Source organism: Telopea speciosissima, chromosome 7, assembly GCF_018873765.1.
Source record: "Telopea speciosissima isolate NSW1024214 ecotype Mountain lineage chromosome 7, Tspe_v1, whole genome shotgun sequence".
Taxonomy (NCBI): Eukaryota; Viridiplantae; Streptophyta; class Magnoliopsida; order Proteales; family Proteaceae; genus Telopea; species Telopea speciosissima.
Window position 1 is genome coordinate 48,087,109 of NC_057922.1, and position 26,271 is coordinate 48,113,379.

At 43.7% G+C, this 26,271-nt stretch overlaps 1 protein-coding gene and 2 non-coding genes across 10 annotated transcripts; 2 read left to right on the forward strand and 1 right to left on the reverse strand.

Moving 5' to 3' along the window:
* Positions 1–780: 780 nt before the first annotated feature.
* On the reverse strand, positions 781–852 carry TRNAQ-UUG. Its single transcript has one exon. It is a non-coding gene; the product is annotated as a tRNA-Gln (tRNA).
* Positions 853–2,040: 1,188 nt separating this feature from the next.
* Positions 2,041–23,710, forward strand: LOC122666942 (uncharacterized protein At5g43822). 8 transcript variants are annotated; one of them, XM_043863060.1, is made up of 8 exons: positions 2,041–2,045; positions 4,439–4,449; positions 20,328–20,461; positions 20,573–20,691; positions 21,220–21,399; positions 21,945–21,992; positions 22,956–23,020; positions 23,386–23,710. In XM_043863060.1, exons 3-8 carry the CDS (start codon positions 20,330–20,332, stop codon positions 23,427–23,429), a joined length of 588 nt encoding a protein of 195 aa, XP_043718995.1. In that variant the 5' UTR covers positions 2,041–2,045; positions 4,439–4,449; positions 20,328–20,329; the 3' UTR covers positions 23,430–23,710. The 8 variants fall into 8 exon arrangements, with proteins under 8 accessions (XP_043718995.1, XP_043718996.1, XP_043718997.1 ...); XM_043863061.1 differs by lacking the exons at positions 2,041–2,045; positions 4,439–4,449 and adding an exon at positions 5,887–5,892; XM_043863062.1 differs by lacking the exons at positions 2,041–2,045; positions 4,439–4,449 and adding an exon at positions 19,948–19,980.
* A 2,032-nt stretch (positions 23,711–25,742) lies between these two features.
* TRNAM-CAU lies at positions 25,743–25,829 on the forward strand. Its single transcript is given in 2 exon segments — positions 25,743–25,780; positions 25,794–25,829. It is a non-coding gene; the product is annotated as a tRNA-Met (tRNA).
* The last annotated feature ends 442 nt before the right edge of the window (positions 25,830–26,271 follow it).

Sequence of the window (26,271 nt, forward strand, 5' to 3'; positions counted from 1 at the left end):
AATGATTTAAATCAAATCGGATCGCTTAACACTATGTGGCATCATGATCTTTATAAATCTATGATTATAAAACATATTGCAGCAAAGAAAAGAACAATAATGACCACTATCACACCAAAGGTGAGCCACTTTCCCTTTTCCCTAGATTTTCGAATATATTTTTGGACTTTCTTTCTTTATTAATGCTAACGTGTTTTTCGTAGAACTTTATTAACACTAACGTAAATTTAGGCAAATTATAAATATGGAGATTGTAGAACTGGACAGTGACATAGGTGAACAGCCTTGGATTCTAGAAACTAAAGATGTACAAATCATGAACTAGTTGGGATTTTCAGCCTTAGTTTGTTCTTGCTCAACAGTGAAGTAAAAAATATACTATCGCAAAGGTAAATTGGTGGATGTCAAGATCAAAATCAAACCGAAACCGAACCTATTAAACGGCTCGGTTATTTTTTTTTTTTAAAAGAGATAATTTAATTAAATGGATTTAAATCGAACCGAATCGTTTAACACTCTTAAATGTACATAAATGTACTAAAATCAAACAAAAACATTAACCGAAGTCGAACCGAAACCACTTAATAATGGTCTAATTATGGTTCAAATTTGAGACCGTTTAATTAAACGATTTAACTGAAATCAGACCGTTTGACACCCTTAATCTAATTCTAACATTTTTAGTCCAACTTAATGGCATTTCTACCAAAAAAAAAAAAGGTAGGGGTAATTTCCTGTAAACATATAGGTTTTTGTATTAGTTTCAGATTCAATAAAAAAAGGTCTCGCCGGGAGTCGAACCCAGGTCGCTGGATTCAAAGTCCAGAGTGCTAACCACTACACCACGAAACCGATTTATATATAAATGTCTCAAAATTAATTATTTATATCTAATACTATCTGCTTTTGTCAAGTGAGCATGTTCATCGAAATATGCACCTCTCGAACATATTGCAATGTAGGAGTCGTTTGGATGTAGAAACGCCTATCAAGTATCAAAACGTGTCCCATGAACTAGAACCCTTAAGAGTAGAACCCAAAACCGTCTACCTTGTTGCCATGCCAACCTACAACGACTGCTTAATTCATGCCACTTGGACCGTTGATCTTGCCCAATCAAAAGTTGGATACATTGGGCATCCCTAAATTAAAACACCTATCGGATTCAATGGGCCATCTTTATCATATATGATCCCCAATGCTCTATATCTTTTCTCGATGTATATTGTACTTGCCATCAACTGTTTTTCCCAAGAAGTTGACTTTTCAATAATTCTTCTAAGGCAATACCTGGGCGCATGCGGTGCGCTGTTCTTACGCCCACACACAGAAGCATGTGAAATGACCGCTGCACTCCCATGTGAGTGGAGCAAAGGAAGCTGAAAAACGAGAGCACTTAAAGGGAGAGGGATGGATGGGTACGTCTTTGGGTTTCCTGGATCAATATCATTTTCACTGTAAACCGGTTTTAGAACTTAAGGCCTGACCTTTCGCTATCTGCATCGGATTGTACTTTATATTCGTCTTACCTCACCCATATCCAGCTGATTGAAGTGATCATAAACCACCCTTACCTTGTAACGAGTAAATCTCTTTGCTACCTACAAGACAACATAGTTGGTTGGGTGGGATGTGAAGAGCCTATTTATCTTGGCATCATAAATGTAAGAGAGGGAGAAAGAGAACCGATGGACCGGATATCAATTCGTCAATAAAGAACCCACATCATTAACGAGGAGAAAGGATGGAGAAACTAGGAGGGAATGTTTATTGCGGAGTTGGGTTTGAGTTATTTGGTAAGAAGAAACTCTTAATCATTCTAATGATAACAGTATAAAATCACTTGTGATGCTTTATATCCATCATGACTTACCACATCAGCAATTGTGAGATAATTTCACTAATCAAATCTTAAGCACCAAAATTTTTTAAAATAGGGAAAATTACGTTTTCCTCCCTTGTAGTTTGAATCTATTATGTCTACCACCTCTAAAAATTCATCTATTTCAAAAACCTCCACTGTATTTTGAAAAAATCTTAGAATCGTACCCTTACCGTTAGATTAGAACAGTTAAGTAATGATGTCATCGCCCAATTTTAATTTAAATGCCGATAATACCCTTGAAAGGGTAAAATGACAATAATGCCCTCTTCTTCTTCCTCTTCTTGTTCTTCTACACCACCACCACCACCCCCACCCACCATTGTTGCTGATGAACCCAAGATTATTTAGACCAATCAAGAGCTGCCACGTGTATCAGTCCAAGAAGGGGTCATCCTAGGCCCAGAAGAGAACCGATACAGACAGGAACCACAGGCATGGCCTCCCAGGCGTGGCTCCCAAGCGCGGCCTCCACAAGCACGGCTTCACAGGCGCAACTCCCCAGGCGCAACCTCCACAGGCGGGGCCTCCACAGGCGCGGCCTCTACGGGCATGACCTCCATGGGCTTGACCTCCATAGGTGTGACCTCCACGGGCGCGGCCTCCCATAGGCGCGACCCCCTCTTCACCAAGTTTCACGTCACATAACCTTCGCGGACGTCACCAAGCCTACGCTCCAATCACCACTACAGACATATACCATCTCCAGGACTCTAGGCCACCGCCTAGAAGTCACGTCACCCAGACGGACTCAAACACACAAGGTGCTATCACCACACGTAGGTGTCTATCTATCAAGGATCCCAACACCACCAAGACACTCCCTTCCGTAGGGAGGCGGCCAACCAAGGAAGAGCCTTGCTACCCAGGGTCTCTATCCACTACATGGATCACTCGCCATCAAACTGGGACTCTCCACACCACCATACTCTACTATAAAAGGGAAGATATTCTATTCCATTATCCCATCTTGAATTCTACTATTCGTCTGTTTGCTTAGAGAGATCTAACTTAGGCATCGGAGAGTCCTATGCCGGAACCACACCGGTTCTCCTTTGTTACCTTGGTCCTTTTGCAGGTTACAACACTCGAAGGGACCGCAGACGATTTCTTGATGCAACAGATTGGCGCCGTCTGTGGGAACGACGCTAGCCATCGAATCTACTAGCTTGTTTCCATAACTGTTCAATCATGGCACCATGGGGTAAGAAGACTGCTCCCTCCACCAGCAATGCCCCAAGGAACGGATCACCTCCTCCAGAGAGTTCTTGTCGCAGAGCCAATGACCATGACCATGTCTCTCTGGAGAGGGAGATCCCAGACGACGATCAAGTTGCGGTAGTCGAACCCAACAACGAAGTGGTGGTGGAGGCAGTACCTGACCCCAATGCACCAGCAACTATGGGTCAGATCAATGACCTACAGTGACAGACCCTCGACGACCAACGACTTTTCTACAACTACCTGAGGCTGCGTGCAATACCACACCATCACAAGACGGACCCTCGACAGGAACAAAACCTTAGGAGGTCACCTCCCAGAGGTGATAGGTCAGAGAGGCACATCAGGCAACGATGGGAGCCTCCCCAGCTCCCAGGCGAACAGCAGACCATCTAGCGCGATCGGACCGAGGGAGAACACCATCACACCGATCCATGGTACCTAACCCTGAAGGATCCATCCGAAGGTCGGTGTTTGATGGTCGACTAGGAGGAAGTTATGTACCAGAGCAAAGCCGGACTTACCACGAAGAAAGCCCCTAGCGTTCACAATAAGATTCATCGCAACGTGACCATGCACCATCCGCCAATACTCAAGCCGGGAGGGGACTTCAAGGAGAGGATGTGAATGAGGTCGCAGTGAACGTCTTGTCAGATGTGAGGGACCAACACGGGACGAAGAGCTAGACAAGAGACTCCGAGAGTTGGACGAGAAACTGGAAGGGTTGAAGAAGCAAACTAAGGGTGAGACACACTCGATTCCTAGACAACACCCATTCTCGGAAGAGATCATGTTTGCCTCACTTCCATCCAGGTTCAGGTTACCCACCTTTGAACTATATAGTGGTACCACCGACCCAAATGACCACATCAACTATTTCAATGGCATGATGACACTATATGGTGGATCGGACATGGTATCCTGTCGGGCATTCCCCGCATCCCTCAAAGGTGCAGCGACTTCATGGTTTTTCAAACTACGACCATGGTCGATTGGGTCATTTGCAAAGCTATGCGAATAATTTTTTACCCGCTTCCAGAGCAGCGTCAAGCAGAAGAAGACCACAGTCAATCTGTTAACGTGATACAGAACCCTGGGGAGTCCCTTAGAGAGTACGTCAACAGGTTCACCAAAGAATCCCTGGAGGTCCGAGACTTAGATGATCAGGCCCAGCATGCAGCCCTGGTTGGGGGTATCAGGGACCTTGACTTGATCAAGGACCTGGCACGTCATGAGTCCAAGACCATGAAGGAGCTCCTGGAGAGATGTAATGAGTTTGCCAATATGGCAGAGATAGTACAAGCTCGGAAGAAGGCGATTGAAGCCAAGTCCCAGGATAATAAGAGGTCAACACCAGATGACCACAAGGAAAGCAAGAGATCGAGGACCGAGCGGTGACAGGAGAAGGGTGATCGCCCCTGAGGAAGGAGTGACCATCGTTCAAAAAGGAGTGAGAGAGCAAGGAGCCCAGAGTTCACACCCCTGAACACCACCAGGTCTCAGATCCTTATGCAGATCCAAGATCGTGACCTGCTCCGATGGCCAAGACCCATGCAATCAGAGCCTGAGAAGCATAATCCCAATAAGTACTGTCTCTTCCACAAGGACAATGGACATGACACAGAGGATTGCTACTGAAGAGAGAGGTAGAAAACCTTGTAAGAGCAGGAAGTTTGAACAAATACATAAAAGGGAGGCACGACGCCCGTTCGGGCCAAGGAGACCGAGGTCGTGATCGAAAAAGAGAAGAGCTAAGAAGGAGGGCGGATCGAGATACAGAGAGAGATCGCACCAAAGAGAGGAGAGATGCAGCAGAGCCAAGTGGCACTAAGGGAGCCCCCATCCTCACCATTCTCAGAGGACCAGGACAAGAGTCCACCAGAAAGGCCAAAGCCCATGCCAGGTTCGTGGGAGTAGCAGAGAAGCCAAGCAAAGTGGAAAAGACCCAAATGGTGATCTCCTTCTCGGATGCAGACCTAGAAGGTGTAAGCTTTCCTCACGAGGATGCCTTAGTAGTGCAGGTAGAGATAGCCAATCGACCAGCGCATCGAGTAGTGATAGATACTAGGGCATCAGTGGATGTGCTCTCCTTGCAAGCCTACCGCCAATTCGGATTCGGGGATGATCAACTCAAGCCATAGCCCACCTACCTCCATGGGTTCTCGGGCGCCATAGCCTCCATCAGAGGTACTATAGAGCTACCTGTCACCTTTGGTGAACACTCGCGGCAAGTGACCATCATGGTGAACTTCATGGTCGTCAGATCTGTGGTGTCATTCAATGGCCTCTTAGGGCAACCATCTTTGATAGCCCTTAGGGGTGTCATGTCTCCACTCCACCTAAAGATGAAGTTCCCCACTGACAATGGAGTGGGTGAAGTCCGAGGCGATCAGAAGAAGACCAGAGAATGCTACGCCACCTTCGTGAAGAAGAACAATGGCAACACACGGGGGATGACACTATGCATGGAGAACCTGGTCAGTGACCAGAGAGGTGAGCAAACAGAGAAGAGAGGAAGGCCGGTGGAGGACCTTATCCCATGGCCACTCAGCAAGGATGACCCTTCCAAGGTTGTGCAGGTTGGCTCATTGTTGAGCGATGAACAGAAAGAAGAACTGGGACACCTCCTCCAAGCCAACATGGATGTCTTCGCATGGTTGACCGACGACATGCTAGGCATACCCAGATCCATAGCAGAGCACAGGCTGCATGTAGACCCAACCAGGAAGCCCATCCAACAGAAGCGACAGAACTTCGCCCTCGAGCGACAGGCAGCTATCAAGGAAGAGGTAGAAAAGTTGAGCCAAGCAGGGTTCATCAAGGAAGAGAAGTTCCCTACCTGGCTCGCGAACGTGGTCATGGTACCCAAACCTAATGGGAAGTGGAGAATGTGCGTCGACTATACTGACCTGAATAAAGCATGCCCAAAGGACGAGTACCCACTACCCAGGATTGATCTACTGATCAACGCCACTATCGGACATGAGATGCTGAGTTTCATGGACGCATACTCCGGTTACAACCAGATCCTCATGCATGAGGATGATGAGTCTTACACCGCATTCCAAATGGACAAGGAGAACTACTGCTACCGTGTCATGCCGTTCGGGCTGAAGAATGCAAGGGCCACCTACCAAAGGATGGTCAATAAAATGTTCGAGGAACATATTAGGGGCAACATGGAGGTGTACATAGACGACATGCTCGTGAAAAGCGTCCAAGCCCATCAACACCTATCCGACCTAGAAGAGGCATTCACGGTACTGAGAAGGAACCAGATGAGATTAAACCCTATAAAGTACGCCTTTGGAGTAACGTCAGGAAAGTTCCTGGGGTTCATGGTCTCAGTACGCGAAATCGAAGCCAACCCATCCAAGATCAAGGCCATCCAAGAAATGGCACCACCTCGGACGGTCAGGGAAGTACAGAGGTTGATGGAAGGATCGTCGCCCTTTCAAGGTTCGTATCACACTCAGGAGATAAGTGTCTGTCGTTCTTTAAGACATTGAAAATCCTCCAAAGTTTAAGAGACTTTGCATAGACAGAGGACTGTTAAAAAGCATTTGAGGAACTGAAGGAATACCTGGAGAATCCACCACTACTGGGGCGACCAGAACCCAGTGAAGAGCTACAGATCTACCTGGCTGCGACCCCAGTCGCGGTGAGTACGGTACTGTTGAAGGAAGAGGGTAAGATACAGGGACCCATCTATTATGTCAGTCATGTACTAATTGACACAGAGACCAGGTACACAAGGATCGAAAAGGTAGCCTACGCTCTGGTGATCGCGGCTAGGAAGCTACGGCCATACTTCCAAGCCCATACTGTCATAGTCCTCACCGACCTACCACTAAAGAAGGTACTACACAAACCAGACATCTCTGGACGGTTGGTTGCCTGGGCAGTAGAGTTGAGTGAACACGACATCAGGTTCCATCCCAGGACGGCCATCAAAGGCCAAGCCTTGGCAGACTTCGTTGTTGAAGGCACCCTACCTAAGATCGAGCCAAATGCAGAGGGACCAGACGAGCATGACCAAGGATCGTGGGAGATGCACGTGGATGGTTCGAGTAACGCCACAGGAAGCGGGGCTGGCTTCATACTCACCAGCCCCAAAGGATTTCGAATCCAGTATGCTCTCCATTTCACCTTCCCAGCATCCAACAACGAAGCAGAGTATGAGGCACTACTAACTGAACTCCGGGTGGCCAAAGCCATTCAAGTCACACACCTATCTATCCGAAGTGACTCCTAGCTAGTAGTAAATCAAGTGAATGGAGAGTATGAGGCGAAGGTCAAGCGAATGGTGTCGTATCTAGCATGTGCTCAAGAATTGATCGGGGGGTTCATGAAGATCGAGATGGTTCGAGTTCCCAAGATCGAGAACACCACCGTCGATGCCCTGTCCAGGGTAGCCAACGATGAGCTCCGTAACCTGGGCAGTGCCATCTACGTCAAAATACTACATGAGCCAACATACCAGGAAAAGCAGGTCAATGTGATTGAAGAGGGGCCTAGTTGGATGGATCCTATACTAAACTACCTACAGAATGACGTCTTACCAGAAGACAAGATCGAGGCAAAGAAGTTAAGGATGACAACTGCGAAGTACACCGTCCTAGATGGAATACTATATAAGAGGGGAGCCACAGCACCACCCCTTCGGTGCCTAGGACCCAAGGGAGCCCAGTACGCCCTGGTAGAAGTCCATGAGGAGATCTGCGAAAGCCACATGGGAAGAAGAGCTCTAGCCTACAAAATCCTCCGCCAGGGGCTCTACTGGCCACGAATGCAAGAGGAAGCAATACAGTATGTCAAAGCTTGCGAGCAATGTTAATTGTTCGCCCCAGTACCCCATCTACCCGCCACCAAGCTGACATCCATCCTCAACCCCATTCCCTTTGCCATATGGGGGGTAGACATCTTAGGCAACTTCATACTAGCATCCAGCAACAGCAAGTACTTGGTGGTCACCATAGACTACTTCACCAAGTGGGTAGAAGCCAAGCCCTTGGCTAAGATCATAGAGAATAAAATGGAGAAGTTCATCCGTGACAATGTCATCTAAAGATTCAGAGTTCCAATGATACTAATCTCGAACAATGGGAAGCAGTTCAACAACCCTAAGTTCAGAGCCTTCTGTCAAAGTTACAACATCGACTATCGGCCTGTACTCGTAGCCTACCCACAAGCCAATGGTCAGGTGGAAGTGACAAACAGAACACTGCTAGATGGAGTTAAGAAAATGCTAGAAGGAGCCAAAGGGAAGTGGGTCGAGGAACTACTAAGTATCATGTGGGCATACCAAACCACAGTGAGGACGCCCACAGGGGAAAGCCCATTCCACCTAGCGTATGGCACAGAGGCACTAGCACCAGTAGAGGTCCTTGCCATATCCCACAGAGTATTGAACTTCAATGAGAGAATCTACACTGATGGACTGCGAGCAAACCTGGACTACCTGAATGAGGTACGAGAGAAGGCATTAATGAAGAATGTGGCCTACCAACAATGAACAGCCAAGTACTACAACGCCAGGGTGCGAGAACGATTATTCCATCAGGGGGACCTAGTCCTAAGAAGGGCAAGTGCATCACAACCAAAGAAGGAAGGGAAACTATCAGCAAACTGGGAAGGACCTTACATAGTTTTCAAGCGGATACGTTCAGGCACATACCGCTTGAAAACTCCAAGGGGCAAGAAGGTACACTGTACGTGGAACTCAGAACACCTGAAGAAATACTACCAGTAGAAGTAATAGCAGCAGCAGCACCGATAGCACTAGCAGTAAAGTAGCAGCAGTAGTGGTAGTGGTAACAGTAGTGGTAGCAGTAGATTGCATTACAGTTTTCAAGGATAATTTAAAAAATCTTATTTGAAGTAAATAGTTGATTTTGGGAATACTCATCTCCTTCTACTACTTAATCTAATCACTGTCACCATACCAAGGCCCGTTGGCCACCAAGGTCCATTGACCACCAAGGTGCAATGCCACCAAGGCCCGTTGGTCACCAAGGTCCATTGACCACCAAGGTGTAATGCCACCAAGGCCCGTTGGCCACCAAAGTCCGTTGACCACCAAGGCACAATGCCACCAAGGCCCATTGGCCACCAAGGTTCGTTGATCACCAAGACGTAATGCCACCAAGGTCTGTCGACCACCAAGGCGTAATGCCACCGAGGTCCGTAAACCCCCAAGGCACAATGCTGCTAATGTACGTAGACCACCAAGGCACAATGCCACCAAGGTCCGTGGATCGCCAGGATCCGGGAACCATTAAAGCAACAGGTCACCAAGTTTAAACAACTACTAAAGACAGTAGACCCCACACACATGTTAACCATAAAAGAACAGTATGATGAAAAAGATAAGAAGTTAACTACTCATAACCAGAGAAGAAGGTCAAAGTAATCACATAGTTCAGAATTCAGAAGTTCAACAGGCCATATACCCAAAAAGTCAAGAAACCTCCGCTGGGGGAGTCATATCCTCCTCTGGTGGAGAAGCCATCTCTGCCGCAGGAGGAGGTGCCACACCCTCCTCCACAGGAGCAATACCCTCATCAGGCTGAATGACGCCCTCCACCGACACCATAGTGCCCCCCTTCGTCGGGACATCAGTGGTCACAACAACAACTGAGGTCAGCACCGTAACACTTGCGAATCATGAGAAGTCATAGCCAGGAGTCTCCTCGAGAACGTAGGCGGCCAAGTCCTGGATCCCCGCATCGTATATCCCCTGGTTCTCCTTGTAGAACCAATCCACGAGCTTCGAAGACTACTTGTACTCTGCCACAACTCGCTTGCCAGACTCGGCTAACTCCACCTCATGACCCTGCCTCACATCTCGAAGCTCCTCCTTCAGGGCACGGATCTGGGATGAACTCTCAGCCTCCATAGTCACGCTCTCGGAAGACATAGCCCTGAGCTCCTCAGCCATCCTCCTCACTCGAATGACGGCCTCCTCTTGGGTGACTCGGTGCTCCTGGAGTTCCCTCTCCATATTACGCAGCTTGCGAGCCTGCTGGATCTCCTGGAACGCCTTCTGCTCAAGACAGAGTACCACCTCAGTGGTGCGATGTTGAACCTGTGACCAACAAGAACATCAGAAGCCCATCACATAAGGACACTGAAATAAAAAGGGAAGAGGTCTGACTCACCGAAGCCATGTCCTAATAAAGAGCGTGCACCAAGATTGAGTCACTCATCCCCTGCAGGCCCGAACGCTCAGCTGGAAGCCTCCTCCGATCCAACCACTCCCGGGGTACACCCATACTAGTCAAGACTGCACCCTCCTGAAGCTCCCAAGGAAGCACCAAAGTAGAACGAATCGGCAGGCTGACAGCAGATGGCAGCAGCGGATCAGCAGAAATAACAGCAGAAGAGGAAGCCACCCCCTGCACTACAACAGGAGGGGGAGTAGAAGGCCTCGCGGCCCCAGTCGCAGACTTTGGCCTCACAAGGATAACTCGTGGACCACTCCTCGTGCTACTGGGTAGATCAAGACCCCCTTCCCGGTTAACACCAGTAGAGGAAGGTCTAGAGGTCGGCGGAGCACGCCCACCAGAAGATGAACTACCTTGAGGGCTCTCTTTTAGGGGTGTCAACTGGTCGGGCTCGATCGATCTCGGTCGGGCCTAGCCAGGTTTCACCAATTTTATAGGCTGCACCGTGTTCAACCATTTAGGCATGCCTTGGGCGGGCATGGCACGGTTTCATTTTGGTTAGTCGGTGTTCGGTCTTTAATCGGGGTAGCCTTATTCGGGCTAAATGGGCCTAAACCGGGTCTAAAATGGGCTAATGAGCTATTTAACTCTAAACGGTCTCTAAACAGTGTGGGCTTACTAATTGACATGCAACCAGAATTTTAAGTTCAAACCATCACACCGTTGGGCACTCACTGTACACCTCAACTCAAAATCAAATAAAACTTATCCCAACTAAATGAGCAGTAGAACACCGAATAGAAGCACTTCTAACAAAGTAAGTAGAGGGAAAAATTATAGCAGCACAACACCGAATAGAAACACTTCTAACAAACTAAGTAGAGGGTAATAAAAAAATAGCAACATAATACCAAACAGAAGCACCTCTAACAAAGTAAGATCTAAAAACTAAAACTAAGCCTCATCTCACCTATGTTAAGTGTATCTAAATCTAACCAATAAATGTCAAAGACTAACAAAAAAAAAAGGAAATTTGGAGGGAAGGGGAGGGGAAGTTTATAAGTTAAAGGGTCGGGCTGGGTCGGGCTGCAACAGGGTGGTCTAGGTCAGGCCTGGAATCGGTCGGTCCAGTCGGGCTCCCGACAGGGTAGGACCCCACACCAAGACCTCCCGATTACTAAACATGTCGGGCTTAAGCCCGACACGTTTAGTAATCGGGCCAGGCAGGGCCGGGCTTTAATCGAGCGGGCTTGGTTGGGCCGGGCAGGGCTGGGCTTTAACCGAGCGGGCTTGGTTGGGCTTGGCAAGCCGGGCCTAGAATTTACACCCTTACTCTCTTTCGTAGGTTGGCATAAAAGACGTTGATGTCCGGTTGAAGGTCCATTACATAGCAACATCCAACGATAGATAAAGTCAACAGCCAATACACTAAGGGAAGAATACAAGCATAAAGATCAAGTACCGAGGACAGTAGTCTTACCAGGACTCAGCTTCCAAAGAAATAGGAAGGCCTCCGAGTCCAGCTCCTAGATGTTGAATGGATCACGTCCCAGACACCGCCTGAGGGAGTCGCCCTCAGAATCACTCAACTCAAGGCCATGATTGACCCTCTTGAGGTCGATGACCTCCCAGGTGGTCCGCAGTAAGCATCGGGGGACTGTAGCAAAAAAGAAGCTATCGCTCCAATACTTAACTAAATTAGTGATCCCCCCGAGGAGCTCCAAAGTGGCATAGGGTCCCTTGAGGACGCGACGAGTAAAGTGATAACATCCACCGTCCCCCTTCTTCAACAGGTAAAAATACGAGAATAGAGGAACAGTGGCAGCACGCCCCATACGGGTGAAGTACACATAAAAGCCCAAAATGACCCTCTAGGAATTGGGCAATACCTGCCCAGGGGTGTGGTGCCAGTGCTTTAACACTAACTCGACAAAACAAGAAACAGGAAAGCAAAGACCCTGGAGAAAGAAAGTGCGATAGAGACAGATCTCGTCCGCTCGGTGAGAGAAAGCATAATCGTTGGGTCCGGGAATATGAAGCACAACATCCGAAGGAATATGGTACTCCTGGCGAAGGGAGACCAAATCTGAAGGGGTCAGGATACTGGTAACATGACCCAACCTACTAGCAGGACCCGCGGCTGTAGGCGCCGCCCCAGAAGACCTAAGACCTCTACCAAGGCTAGAGACGCTAGAAGGTCCCACTTCCCCATCACTAGCACTAGGGGAAGGCACTGAAGATGGGGTACCCATAGGGGACGGCGACCCCGAGGAAGGCTCCTCTGAGGATCCAACCACGATCGTGGCAGGATCAAAGTCACTAGAAGATGACATGAACAGCACTGGGGTAGATTACTTACTTAGAGAGTGATCACCCCCAAAGGCAAGTGACCGACACAAGAAGGAAGAAGGCAAGCTGCAATAGTTAGCCAACAAATCCATAAGAGAGCCATAAAAAAAAAATTTACCTCAAATGGATGGGCAAACGCGACCTCAAGCAGGCGCTGGGCGCGACCTCAAGCAGGTGCGTGGCCTCGATTGGATTCGGCCTCAACACGCCCTTGAACGGATGCGGCCTCAACACGCCCCTATGCAAGGTCCTCGAACCACGACACCGACGCGACCTCCAACACAACGTGGCCCTAGGCGCCACCTCAATTAGACGAACAGGCGCAGCCCCGAGCATGGCCTTTGATGCCACGGGCGCGACCTCTAGCGCGGGCACGGATGGGCGCGGCCTCTTGTGTAGACACAGACGCGGCCTCGGGCATGACCCAAACCCAAACTGGGTTGGGTAAGCTCAGATTCGGACAGGGCAAAACCTTGAACAAATGAATGCAATCACACAATAGGTGTGACCACAAGCAAAGCACCAAGCAAGCACCAAGGCCAAGGGCCAAAAGAGAAGAAAGCCAACAAAAAGTCACACTATTCTATGTTGCTTAAAGACAAACACATGAGGGGCACCAAAAAGACAAATGTCAAATGAATGCAAGGAAGAGACAAGATTTCAAAAAAGGTGGAAGGTAGAAAGTAAGAGAGAGAGAGAGATGATGAGAAAAAGTAAGAAGTGAAAAGTGGAAAGGAAAGAGAGAAGGAAGGAGATATATACATATCTACACAAAAAGAAGAAGAAAAAGTGTGGGAGGAGAGGTTTGAACCTACAACCTCTCCCACCTGACTAGGAGATTTACATGCAAGCCCCTCAAGAGAAGCTTGTTCACGACGAACCCCTCACTACATAAAAGCATTACTCTCTTGGACATTCTGTTCCAAGAGAGTGGGGGGCAAATGATGAACCCAAGATTATTTTGACCAATCAAGAGCTGCCATGTGTATCAGTCCAAGAAGGGGTTGTCCTAGGCCCAGAAGAGAACCAACACAAACATGAACCATAGGCGCGGCCTCCACAAGCGCGGCCTCACAGGGGCTGCTCCCCAGGCGCAGCCTCCACAGGTGTGGCCTCCAGAGGCGCGGCCTCTACCGGCATGACCTCCATGGGCGTGACCTCCATAGGCGCGGCCTCCAGGGGCGGCCTCCACGGGCGCAGCCTCCTATAGGCGTGAGCCCCTCTTCACCAAGTTCCACGTCACATAACCTTCGCGGACGTCACCAAGCCTACACTCCAATCACCACTACAGACATATACCATCTCTAGGACTCTAGGCCACCGCCTAGAAGTCACATCACCCAGACGGACTCAAACACCCAAGGTGCTATCACCACACGTAGGTGTCTATCTATCAAGGATCCCAACATCGCCAAGACACTCCTTCCCGCAAGGAGGCGGCCAACCAAGGAAGAGCCCTGCTACCCAGGGTCTCTATCCACTACATGGATCACTCTCCATTAAACTGGGACTCTCCACACCGCCATACTCTACTATAAGAGGGAAGATATTCTATTCCATGATCCCATCTTGAATTCTACTATTCATCTATTTGCTCAGAGAGATCTAACTTAGGCATCGGAGAGTCCTAGGCCAGAACCACACCGGTTCTCCTTTATCACCTTAGTCCTTTTGCAGGTTATGGCACTTGAAGGGACCGCAGATGATTTCTTGACGCAACAGTCGCAGCCTGTACAACCACCGCCACCCACCATTACCACCATCACCGCCGTATGGCCATGCTCAAACTTTGTAACTATGTAAGAAGAGGTTGTTGCCCATATAGCATCTTTCAAATCCTTGCCCTTGAATTTCTTTTTCATATTGGCATACATATGTGGCTCATAGAATCTATGTTCAGCACTTGGCATCAATTTTGTAAAACTCCCTACCAAATCCTTTGAAAAGAAATGAGAAATGAGAAAATACTGACCCCGGTGAAAATACAAAAATGCCTTCCACATTCTAAAGAAATTACCTTCTGCTTGTCAAATATGAAGGTCCAGCCCATGTCTTCTGGTCTTCCAATGGTAGCAATTAGATTTTCTAAAAACCATGTCCAACTACTTTTACATTCAAATTCAACAACAACAATTACCAGTGGATACATTTGGTCATTACCATCCCTTACTAAAGCATGCATCAACTATCCTCCATATAGACCTTTCAAGAAACAAGCATCAAGCCCTATCAAAGGGTGACAACCTGCAAGAAATCCAATTGTTTGTGCATCAAACATAACAAACAACCTCTGAATTAAAGGTCCATCACTCCATGGAGGCCTATCAATGCTCAACAAAGCAACACTTCCTAGATTTTGTAGCTTAAGTGTCTCACAATAATCATACAGGAGATTGTATTGCTCTATATGACTCCTCTCAATAACTTCTAAAGATTTCTTTTTTGCTCTACAAGCTTTCCCATAAGACACATCAACCATCCATTCTATTCTAGCTGACTTTTGCATCATAACAAATTTCCACTTTGGGTCATCCCTTACCCTGTCTAAGTACTTCTTACACAACCACTCAGAACTTGTTTGTCAATTAGTGTAAGTCCTTACACAATTGTATTGGTCTTGGTAACTCTTTACTTGAAAACTCCCATCATTATACATTGGAGAAGCATGTATTTGCCAAGCAAATTCATTCTTGCACACAGTAGTAACCCTAATACTGTCATTTTTTTAATTAAACAAAGTCATACCCATTTCGAATTGCATGCTCCCTAAGTGAAGCCCTAAACACTTAAACAGATACAAACTTCATACCAAGTTTTAAGATAGGGTTCTCCAAATTCCTCTATAAAAACTCAGGGTATTTAGGACTATCATCACTAGATGAGTTTGAAAGGCTATTTAGCTCATCACTATCACCATACTCTGATGATTCATCATCATTGTCACCCTTATTATCATTACTACCTTCATTATCATTAAAAACATCAATTTCATTTCCATCTTCACTTTTCTTACCTACATCATCTATAGCATCACCAAAACCATCACTAAGATTAACTCCCTCAACAAGATCTAAAAAATCATCAGCATCAACCATAGTATGTGAATCTACTTCTCCAGCAGGTATCAATCCTTCATCAATAGCAACATCCTCATCCCTTCCACCAATTGCATCATCTTCTAAGTTAACAACGTACAATGCAATATGGGGCCTACCGTCATTCATTGCAAACATATCCAACACATCCCTATCACTAGTCAAAAATCTCAATCCATCCTTATACATGTGAGGAAGCAAATGACTCATGTTGCATGTGTTATGAAGCCAAAGCTCAACAATAATGTCAACCATCTTAAAATACGACATGAAATCAGGATCTATGATTCTACAAATACTAGCCAAAATATGACTGAGGAGGGGTCTCAAAAAAATATCCCCCATGATGGATATGCAAAATAAAATATGTCATCCTGCATTGAAGGTGGCAAGGGAGCCTCTAAGACCAATATATATACGAACTTATTGGTATAGCTTTGAAATAAATAGATCTTTTACAAACCAAATGGTGGGGTTGTTGGCTAATTGAATAGACAGTAATAAACTCAGGGGGAAACCCATGACATAAGAATTAAACAATCTCAATTCAGGAATTTTGGAGAGTGAACCCCAAATTAATTCAGGGATTTTATAGAGAGAAGGACCTGAGAAGAGATTGAACAAAGAGAGAGAGAGGGATCATATGCGAACTAGATAGAGTCTAGGGTGAGAGAAGGATAACTTACCAAAGGAGAAAGGAGCACGGCGACAGCGAGCTTACTGGAGATGCAAACCCTGCACCACTTAGGGTTAGAGAGAGAGAGCTTACTAGAGGAGTAGCAGCAGCGACCAGAGATGCAAGGGTGGAGGGTCAAGGAGATGACGACCGAAGATGAAGTGTGGGGGGTCGAGGAGATAGCAGCGGTGAGGATAGGGGAGAGATCTGGGAAGAAAGAGGTAGACCCAAATAATGATACAGAGAAAGTTCTATCAAGTACCAAGGGAATAACCATATAACATCATATTTTTTTACCAAGTACCAAGGGAATAACCATCTAACATCAAACTATGCATTAAAATCCTTTTGGATTAATCATAATTAACCGAGTTAAAGTTCTACCAAGTACCAAGAGAATAACTAGCTAACAGTAGATTTTGAATTAAAATACCTTTGTTAATTATAACCTTCTACCTATGGAGAATGGATTACGGTTCAAGTGTTAACTGTTACTCTTGTAGGCTCCTATAGCTTTTAAGACCCCTTATCAAGACCTCATCAATATAACAGAATCCAATGCAACTACTACCTCTGGCTATTTTTCAGCTAATGTCCTTGGAAGGGTAGAGTTTAGCAATTTTCATAGGAAGCCACAACATCAAAGTCCTAATTTTTCTCATATGTTCTGTGATTTGCAGTTAAATCTGAAGTCAAAAGAATATCATATAACCTAAATTGCCTGAGATATAGCTCTCTATGCCAAAATCCACAAAGATAATCAGAAAGTTCAATACCAAAAAATTGAATGTCAAATAAAGCGCTTTCAGCATTTCACTGATACTAATGCATACTTAGTGACTCAACATTAATGCCAAACGACCCGTAGGAGATAGGGAGGAAGAAGTAACCAAATTAAGGGGAATGCAATAAACAAAGCAAATCGATTATCTTGTAATTAATTTTCTTATCTAGTGGATCTAAGAAATTTCCCTTTTAAATCTAAGGTTGGAATTTTACACGTAACTAATCCAAACTATTCCATATATATCCAACAACCAGTATGTTTGAATCACCATTTTGTGTGGCATAATAAGATTTGCTTATCTAATTATTTATATAAGCGTTCCATTGAGAGAAATTTTTGCCTACTATTAAAAAAGGGAAAAGAATGCTACCTAATGGTGTGGGCCATGCGCCTAGTCACTGGTGGACGCAGAATGACAACCCTGCCTCAATGAAAAGACAAAAATCCCACCCCCATGATGCTTGTGTGCATGCTCCCATTGGCTCCACCCCCCCCACTGGCGCAGGGGGATACACGACCTATGTTAGTTTAAAACATGAATAAAACGGCATCCCTTTTTTTTCCGTTTTAAATGCGACTTGCCGAATTGCTCCTAATGAGTTAGTAAAAAACAAGAATGGGCAAAGAAACAGTATTAAATGAGTGTAAAATGCGTATCTGTAATTTTAAAATAAAAAAAATCATTTGCAAAATCCCATTAATTCCCCAAAGTCCAAACCCAGCTATTCACTTCACCAGTTCACCCATTCGACCAAAAACGATACTATACCCCATCGGCTCATCCTAACCCCTCAGTTCCCCCACAGATTGGGGTCTCCTACTGCGTGCAACTGCCCCAACTACCCTGTTGCTAGGGGTGTCAATTCCAGGCCTGGCCCGGCAAAACCGATCAAGCCCACCCGGCCCGGCGTTTAGTAAATGGGCGGTCCCGGTGTGGGATCTTAGCTCGTCGGGCACCGACCAGACCAATTGAATGCTAGCCCGACCTTATTTGCTAGTTTTGAAACCTTGTGAACTAAATATTTATAAATTATTCATGACCCCACCCCCACTTTGGTTCTGTCTTATTAGTCCTCCTCAACAATCATGAGTGATATTCAATAGGACATCTAATAAAAAGGGACCAAGTAGCTAGGCTCCACATTGAATAATTTATATATTCTATTACTCTTAATTTGTTAAGGCTCATTTAGAGTTAAACATGCCCACAGCCCGGTTAATGAACAATTGAGGACCGATTACACTAGCCCTATTATAGCTCAAAACCCGACCTAGCCCGACCGGCCCAAAGACTTAAACGGGCGGTCACGATGCAGGCTTTAAGCACCGTGAGGCCTGATCGAACCCAACTGAGCCTGACCGGTTGACACCCCTACTTATTGAGCAAACACAGCAAGGCGCGCAATGATCGCCTTACCCCTACCCGAGCGCCTTGCCCAAGTGGGGGTAAGGCGATCATTTCATGCCTTGTTGTGTCTACGCAGCAGGGCAGTTGGGGTAGCCGCGCAGTACACGATCCGAATCCGTTCCCCCACACCCACCCCCAAAGAGAAACACTTTTAAAATTCAGAAACCCTAATACCTCTATCACGGCACTAGGAACCTCTCCCAGCCTCCCCCATTCTCATGGCAAGCCGCGAAAGTTGATGCGGCAGTGCTCGAAGGGCCAACCGCCAGGAACCTGCAGTGCTCGAAGGGCTCCTGTTACTGCTCCTGCACAATTTCTCTCCGCTCTCTCCCATTTCCAGAGACACTTACGACGTACCCAGGTAAGTTCCCCTTACTTCCTTATGACCTTGCTATTGAGTTATTCGTTTATACTTTTTTCTTTTTTTCTTTTCCTCTATTATCTTTCTTTCTTGGTCTGCTTTGAGAAAATAACAATTCGTTGTTAAGATAGTTTGGGTAAATTGTTTAGTTGTTATTCCCAATTTATGTGTGTATATGTCTGTGATACTCATGGTTGAAACTTGGAATTTGAAGCTACTTTAAAGATGAGAGTAGGGAAACATTTCATTGTTATTTAACTCTTGAACCCTAGCCATTTTAATTTTTAAGATAGTTTGGGTAAATTGTATAGTTGTTATTCCCAATTTATGTGTGTATATTGCCTTTGTTTTAAAGCATTAAATACGCATACCCCCCTAAAATGCATCCAATATTCCCCATGCCCCCTAAGGTTCTGACAAATCCACATGCACCCCCTGAAAATTCCACGTATCACCCCTACTTTTCCACCTAAAACTATTTACGTCCACATCAAGCGTTAAATGCTAAAAATTGATTAAACTACCATTTCTTCTATCTTTTCTAAAATTTGAAAAGACCTAATTGTGCTGACCTATTTGTTAAAATTTAAAAAAACCAAAATGCCCTCATCTTTCCCAAATCATCTTCTTTTACAATGTAGACACCCAATACTACCACCACCACCCACCATTAACACCATCATCACCGTGTAGCCCCACCTCCACTACCACCTCCAACTCCTCCACCCTTACCAATTCCACCACCGAGTCCCTGCCCTTACCAATTCCTCCACCAAAATGCGTATAATCCGTTTTCATTTTTTTGTCGTATCTGTCGTATTTGTCGTATTTGATCGTCTCCGGTTCACATTTTAATTCGTTTAAAACACGTTCGTACCAAAATATCGTCTGTTATCTATCTTTTTACTGCAAGTCAAGTTTTGGGTTGCGACTACACTTCAGGGGAGGAGAGCTAGCACTACACTTCCTTTCTTGGATTGCGACTGAATCTACTTTGCAGTTTAACCAAAAGTAGTTGAAGATAGCCAGCATCAGGTCTCTCTCTCTCTCTCATCTGCTCGACATGGTTACAACCGTTGAATCAAAAAAATACTCTGAGACTGAACTCAAAAATTTGGAAAAGCTTGTAAATCCAATTGAGTTGAAATGATGCTAAATTTGGACCCCTTTTCTTGTATAATAAAAAGAGTTTGGGTTGCTTGGATTTGCTATTTGGTCCCCCATTTCTCTGTTGGATTGGGCTTAACATTCTTGCCCCTCTTCTCTGTCGTTCTATTGTTGATTTCTCTAGTTTGACCAGTGTTTTTCTTCCTTAAATTCTCTTCCTCATGAAAACTGTGTTAAATTGGATTTTTATTTTGGTTATATTTTGTTTCTAAAAGGCATGGAGACGGTGGTGAAGAAATACCAGCAAAAGTTTAGGAAAATTAGGGACGAAATAAATCGATGGGATGAGCTTCAATCCCGTTTGCTCTCTCAGTTCAGAAACGCTTCTGCAATAATCGAGAGATTGCAGGTACTTCATAGTGGAGATAGATATTTCTCTTTAGTTACTTGCGATTTTGACCCTTTGGGATTCTTAGTTGCAACATTCTCTTCCTTCTTCTCGACTATTTTCCATTATCAGGTACTGCAGGAGCCCAAAAATTATGGCCGTTTGACATGTGTTAATGGCATCAGGGAGGCAATTTTGGGGAAGCAGATGGAATCTCTGCAAACCATTTTGATTTCTATGACGAAAACATGGTGAACCCTCTTCCACAATGATTATGGAATTTACTGTTATTATTGTTATGGTTTGTCGTTTCTTACTTTCTTAGAATTCTTGTAAGGAATTGGCAACTTTTTTCTAATTCGGATATTTATTTCTCTTAGATTTATATCTAAAATGCAATTCTGTAGAAAAAGGAGACACTTTGGATAGAACAAATAACAGTTGCTTCACTCAATTCTCATTAAACTTTTTTGATCCTTGTGGGAAGAAACAGGCCCAGGTGTAGGGGGGAAAGAGGGGTTGGGGGTTGCAGAAACCTTGCTTGGCCAAGAAGTAACTCTGACGTTATTGGCCTGATGCAATTCCCAATGATTGTATATCTTGGATCGATATGGAGAAGAATAGAGCAACATTATGTAATTTTTTTTTTAATTTACTGACCAAATCATGAATTTTGTATCAAATACTAGGAATCTCATATAGTTTTTTTGGTTGACTTTTTTCTTTTCTAAGGTTTGGTCTGTGCTGACCTTCTGTTGTTTGGAAAAAAATGAAATCAGTGAAGAGTTCCATGGTATCGTTGTATCTCTTGAAAAGATTCTTCGAGATGGCAGACAACAGGTAAAAGGGGGTTCAATGTCACCTGGCACGAACCAAATGCAATTGCGAATTGGGATACGGCCAAGTCTAGCAGATTGTTTGGAGGGGCTTAGACTTATCCATGAGATGTACCACTCAGAGTAAGGGAATTCTCAAAAATTTTGTTGAATATCTTCCCTTATTCTCTATGCATTCTTTATCATGAGAAATTCAGGAGACATTGAAATTTTTCATATAAATCCCTTAATCAAGGTATTCTCTGGTGTAGAGAAAATGATTCTTACCTTGACCCAGCCTAGCCAGGTTCTTAACATCTGTTGCCCTGCATCAGGCTCTATGGTGGTGCTTACTAAAAAGCAACTATCATAAAGTAAATATGTATTAAAACAATTGAACAATTCTGGAAAATGGATATCCTAATATTTAGTCTTCAGTTTTCTCCTAGAAATCCTTCATTCTTCTTTTTTTTTTTTTTTGTTTTCTTTCCCATTCTTGTGTTTCACAAAATAAATCATGAAGCACCATTACTCTATCTTGGGTAATATCTTTTGTTAGGCCAAGCTGGTGGAAATTGTTTGACTGCTTTAATTTTTCCACTGATCCACCAATCATAGTTTTTTAATCATTTTATTTGGTTACAATATAATTTTGGCAAACAATGGCTGACCAAAATTTAAATTTCCAGGTATCAGCTCAAGTTATCAACAGTCTCAGCACTTACTTTGAAACTCAGGTATTTAACAAGTTGTGTTTTCCCCTTTTACTTTTGAAGGCTTAATGTTATCTTGTTCCTTCCAGTGTCCGGAGTAAAAAATTCTCTCTAAATACATTTCTTTCTTTTAGTATAAAAGATGAGTATGCCTCATATCTATTTTAGTAAGGTTATTTTCATGGACTGATGAAGTTATTACTCTATGGAAGACCTATTTGTGTCACATGGAATGGCAATGTGGTGATTCCAAAATTGATATACGGTCTAGAATGGGTACTTATCCAATTTCAGAGTCATAAATCCTCCATGAATTGGCACATTTTCTCTTGTATTTTCAGCCATCCATTTCAATCAATTTTCAGAAATTTTGACTTTTTAATGGATTCTCAAAGCTTATTAAATTTCAGATTTATATCCTCATCTGTCATGTGGTAGATATTGGAGCTGTACAGTAGTGGATCATACAGAAAACAGTTCTTTTTAGGAGAAATTAAGTCTCTCATATGATCTTGAGCTTCAAGATGTGGTACTTTAAACAAATAGATGACTAGATGTTATATAGATGCATCAAGCTCTCTCAGTATAGCTGAACAAGTTCGTTTGTTTCGAGTGTTGGATTCATCAATCCAGGGTGGATAACTATTCATTTTATGGATCACGTTGGCAAAGCGCCAAGTCTGAAAATTGGTTATTCATACAGCTTAGCTGATTACCATGCTTTCTGAAGCCATCAGATGGTGATGGCTTCATGTTTGTTATGAGCTGAATGAAGCCTATTCCTTTGAGTCTTTTTAGATTGGTCTAGAGTTGAGCCTTGTGGTCCTCTGACCAGAAATGTGACTTGAGACGGTCAGATTGTTGTATACTTTGTCTTTCAGTTATATCTAATTATTTTTTCGTTCCATGGTTGCTACAATATTCTTGTATAGTCTGAATGCTTTTCATACTTGGTTTTCAAAGCTGACCCTGAATTTGATATTGAAGTGCGAGTGATGTAGGGGCACTCCATCAACTGTTGGTTGATCAACCTAATATTCCCAAAGAGGAAGGTAAGAGATAACACTTACAATAAAAAGAGATAAAATTTGCAAATGAACAAGAGCCACTTAGGAAGCCTTTTCATTATTGAGTTAACCCAATCAACTGTTCACATCCAATCCATTCATTCTCTTTTAGTTAGAGTTAAGAGGAAGAAGGATGTTGGGATCATATTTACTTTTGTTGGGAATGAGTTAGACAACTTAAATTGTAAGTCTAACTGAAAATATAATTGCTCCTGGAAATTTTTTTCAGAAGAAAATGTAAGCTAAGAGTGGCAACTCTCCTGTCATTCTGTCATCTTAATTCCCCATTTCTGGTGATATTTAGTTCCCCTACAAGTCTCCAACTGATCATATGCTGTGCTCTTTTGCAGTGAAGTCCATTTTTGACATCATATTGGCTGAAGAAATCTGTTGAACTTTATGCCATCTGTAATTCCTTGCCAGTTTGGGGTTTTTGATTGCTGGGAAGCTTGTTGAGGAAACATACAGAAGCATTCTGTTTAGTTTTAATTGCTGATAGGGCGCATCAGTTGAATTGAAGTCCATCATTCAGGAAACATACTGCATGTGAATAACAGTATAACAGTAGGAGCAAACTCTAGAAATTCCTTGGCTGTAACAGGATTCATTTCTTATGTATTTGGAGAAAAATAGATCAAATGGTTTTGATGTTTTTGTTGGATTGATTTTTCAGTCCAACAGATCACATTATTTGGGTAGACAGCAGCATATTGTAAGTCTATGGAAGTGGCCAGTGTTGATGCTTAAGGTCCATTGTTTTTATAATCTGCCCTGATATTATTTTGTTTCCAATGCATCAAATAATTTAAATTGTGAATCAAATTTTCTTTCTTAGGTTAATAGGTGCTTTATGGAAAGTGGAAAGAAGAAAGATAAATTCTTTGTAAGTAGAGATGTAAATGGATATTCGTAAATCCGTATTCGATAAGCGTTCGTATCCGTTTAGGAGAATCCGAATCCGTCCGAAACTAATCGGATACGAATATGATAATCCCCCTATCCGACCGATTATTATCCGATACGTTTAGCAGTCTGCCGGTAATAAAATATCTGAAAGATAACTCTTTGTTTGTCTATCCTTTTAAGGTACCTTATTGGATTTTGTTATCTTATTTTTATAAATTTATAAGTCAAGATAATGTGATTTTTTTTCTAGATTTGCCATTGGTTTATATATATTGTTTTATACAATGTGATACATGGAATTACATACCTATTAAAAAATCAAAAGTAAAAAATGTAAGAGAATAAAAGACTAAAGAAGAGTAGAAGAAATGGTAATTACTGAATTCTCAAGTCTCAACCCTAACCTTCATCATGAAAACAGTAAATATGTTAACAGATAATCGAAAAATCGTATTTGATTCGTATTTATATCCATTTAGGAGAATCTGTATTCAAAAAATCACTATCCGAAAATTATCCGAATTCGTCTGAAAACCGATAGGATAGTATCCGAATCCGTTCGAATATAATCGAATACAAATATGATAATGCCACTATCCAACCGAATTTGATCTGTTTACATCCCTATTTGTAAGATTGCCTACTCTATGCAAATTAATTGATCTGATGAGTATTGCAGAAAATTTGAATTTATTAAGGAATTTATTTTGTTCAAATTTCTAGAATTTAGAGAATGTTTGGTGACAATTATTATATCACAGCATTAAAAAAAAAACAAAAAAACAAAAAAGGAAAAATTAACTTCTTAGATTTATCTAGTGTTTGTTTCCACTTGACTATGAAACAACAATGAGACTCCCATTTATTATCAAGAACAGCGCAAGTTCAAGTACCATAGGCCCCAGAAGCAGAAGCCCACCCACCCACGGATCATTATCCTCTCAGGTTTCCTATCCGGTATAGTTGTCCGGTTCCTCTCACAGGGAAGTAGAAATGACGATCTAACCCCCTGCCCGAACACACTGTCCGAGTGAGGTTAAGTTGTCATTTCTGTCCCCCTATGAGAGGAATCGGACAACCGTACTAGCCAACGAACCTAAGAGGAAAAGAATTCCCCACCCACTCACTCAATCACATAGACGATGGATCAACTCTTATCAACTCTTAAAATGTTTACTTCCAACAGAAAATTGTGGTTTAGTTTCACCATCCTTTTACATGTAAGTTACAAACAAAGATATCAAGCCAAGGGATTTAGGAACCATGAGGAATGCTCCGAGCAAGCATCGCTCACAATCCCAATAGGCTATATGAAATTTACACTACCTCCCATCTAAAATGTGTGGCTACGGGTCAAGACCCAAAAGAGAGAGAAGAAAGGGAAAAATTATCTCCTCCAGTTTTGCCCGGCCCAGTTCCCCAGTTCCTCTAATAGGGGGGTGGTGAACCCCACCTGGGCAGATGTTTGGGCAGAGGTAGGGTGGTTATTCCAGTCCCCCTTGTTAGAGGAACTGGGCCGGGCAAAGAACTGGAGGGGAAAGGTCCTACAATAGCTGTCAAATGGAGATGAAGGGGTGTACCGTAGACCCTCATTCCCATCCAACGGTTCTATGCATGGTTTTTGCACCATGCCTGACTATGAACAAAATCCTTCCCCTTTATATACTAAGAGAAGATAATTCCAAATTATCACAAAATACAAATCAATTGCAATATTTGAATACATGCGTATAGTTGCATGAAGCTTTGTAGTGTGGTCGTTTAACTAACTTATATTTTAAGTTCTGGTTAAGTAACAACTGGGGTGGTGGCGCAGTTGGCTAGCGCGTAGGTCTCATAGCTTCTAAGAGTAATCCTGAGGTCGAGAGTTCGAGCCTCTCTCACCCCATTTTTTATTTCTTTTTCGAGGAAATTGTTTGTTTTTTCATGCTTTCTTTCGAGGGTAATAAACCTGCAAAGATGACATTGAATGAATCTGAATCAAACCATAAACCAGTTAAGAATGTCCTGAAAACTGCTTATGCCAAAAAACCTCAAAATTTTAATGTAATCACAACTGCATGAATTCAATATATGAGTGGCCAAAGCTCAATAAATAATTAAGAGGTTAATTGATTAAGAATCATTTGGTACTACTGCTGTCTTTGAGGATGTGAGAATGAAAGAATTCGTATCAACTACGGATGCCAAAACACATTCCACCAGTCCTGTGATGGACTATCCAAGCCATTCCTGTAGAATTTATTAATTCAATAGACTGAAATCAAAAAGGAAGACAATCCCTTGATACCATGGTTCAAGGAATCAGGAGCAGATCAGATTCTAGGTCA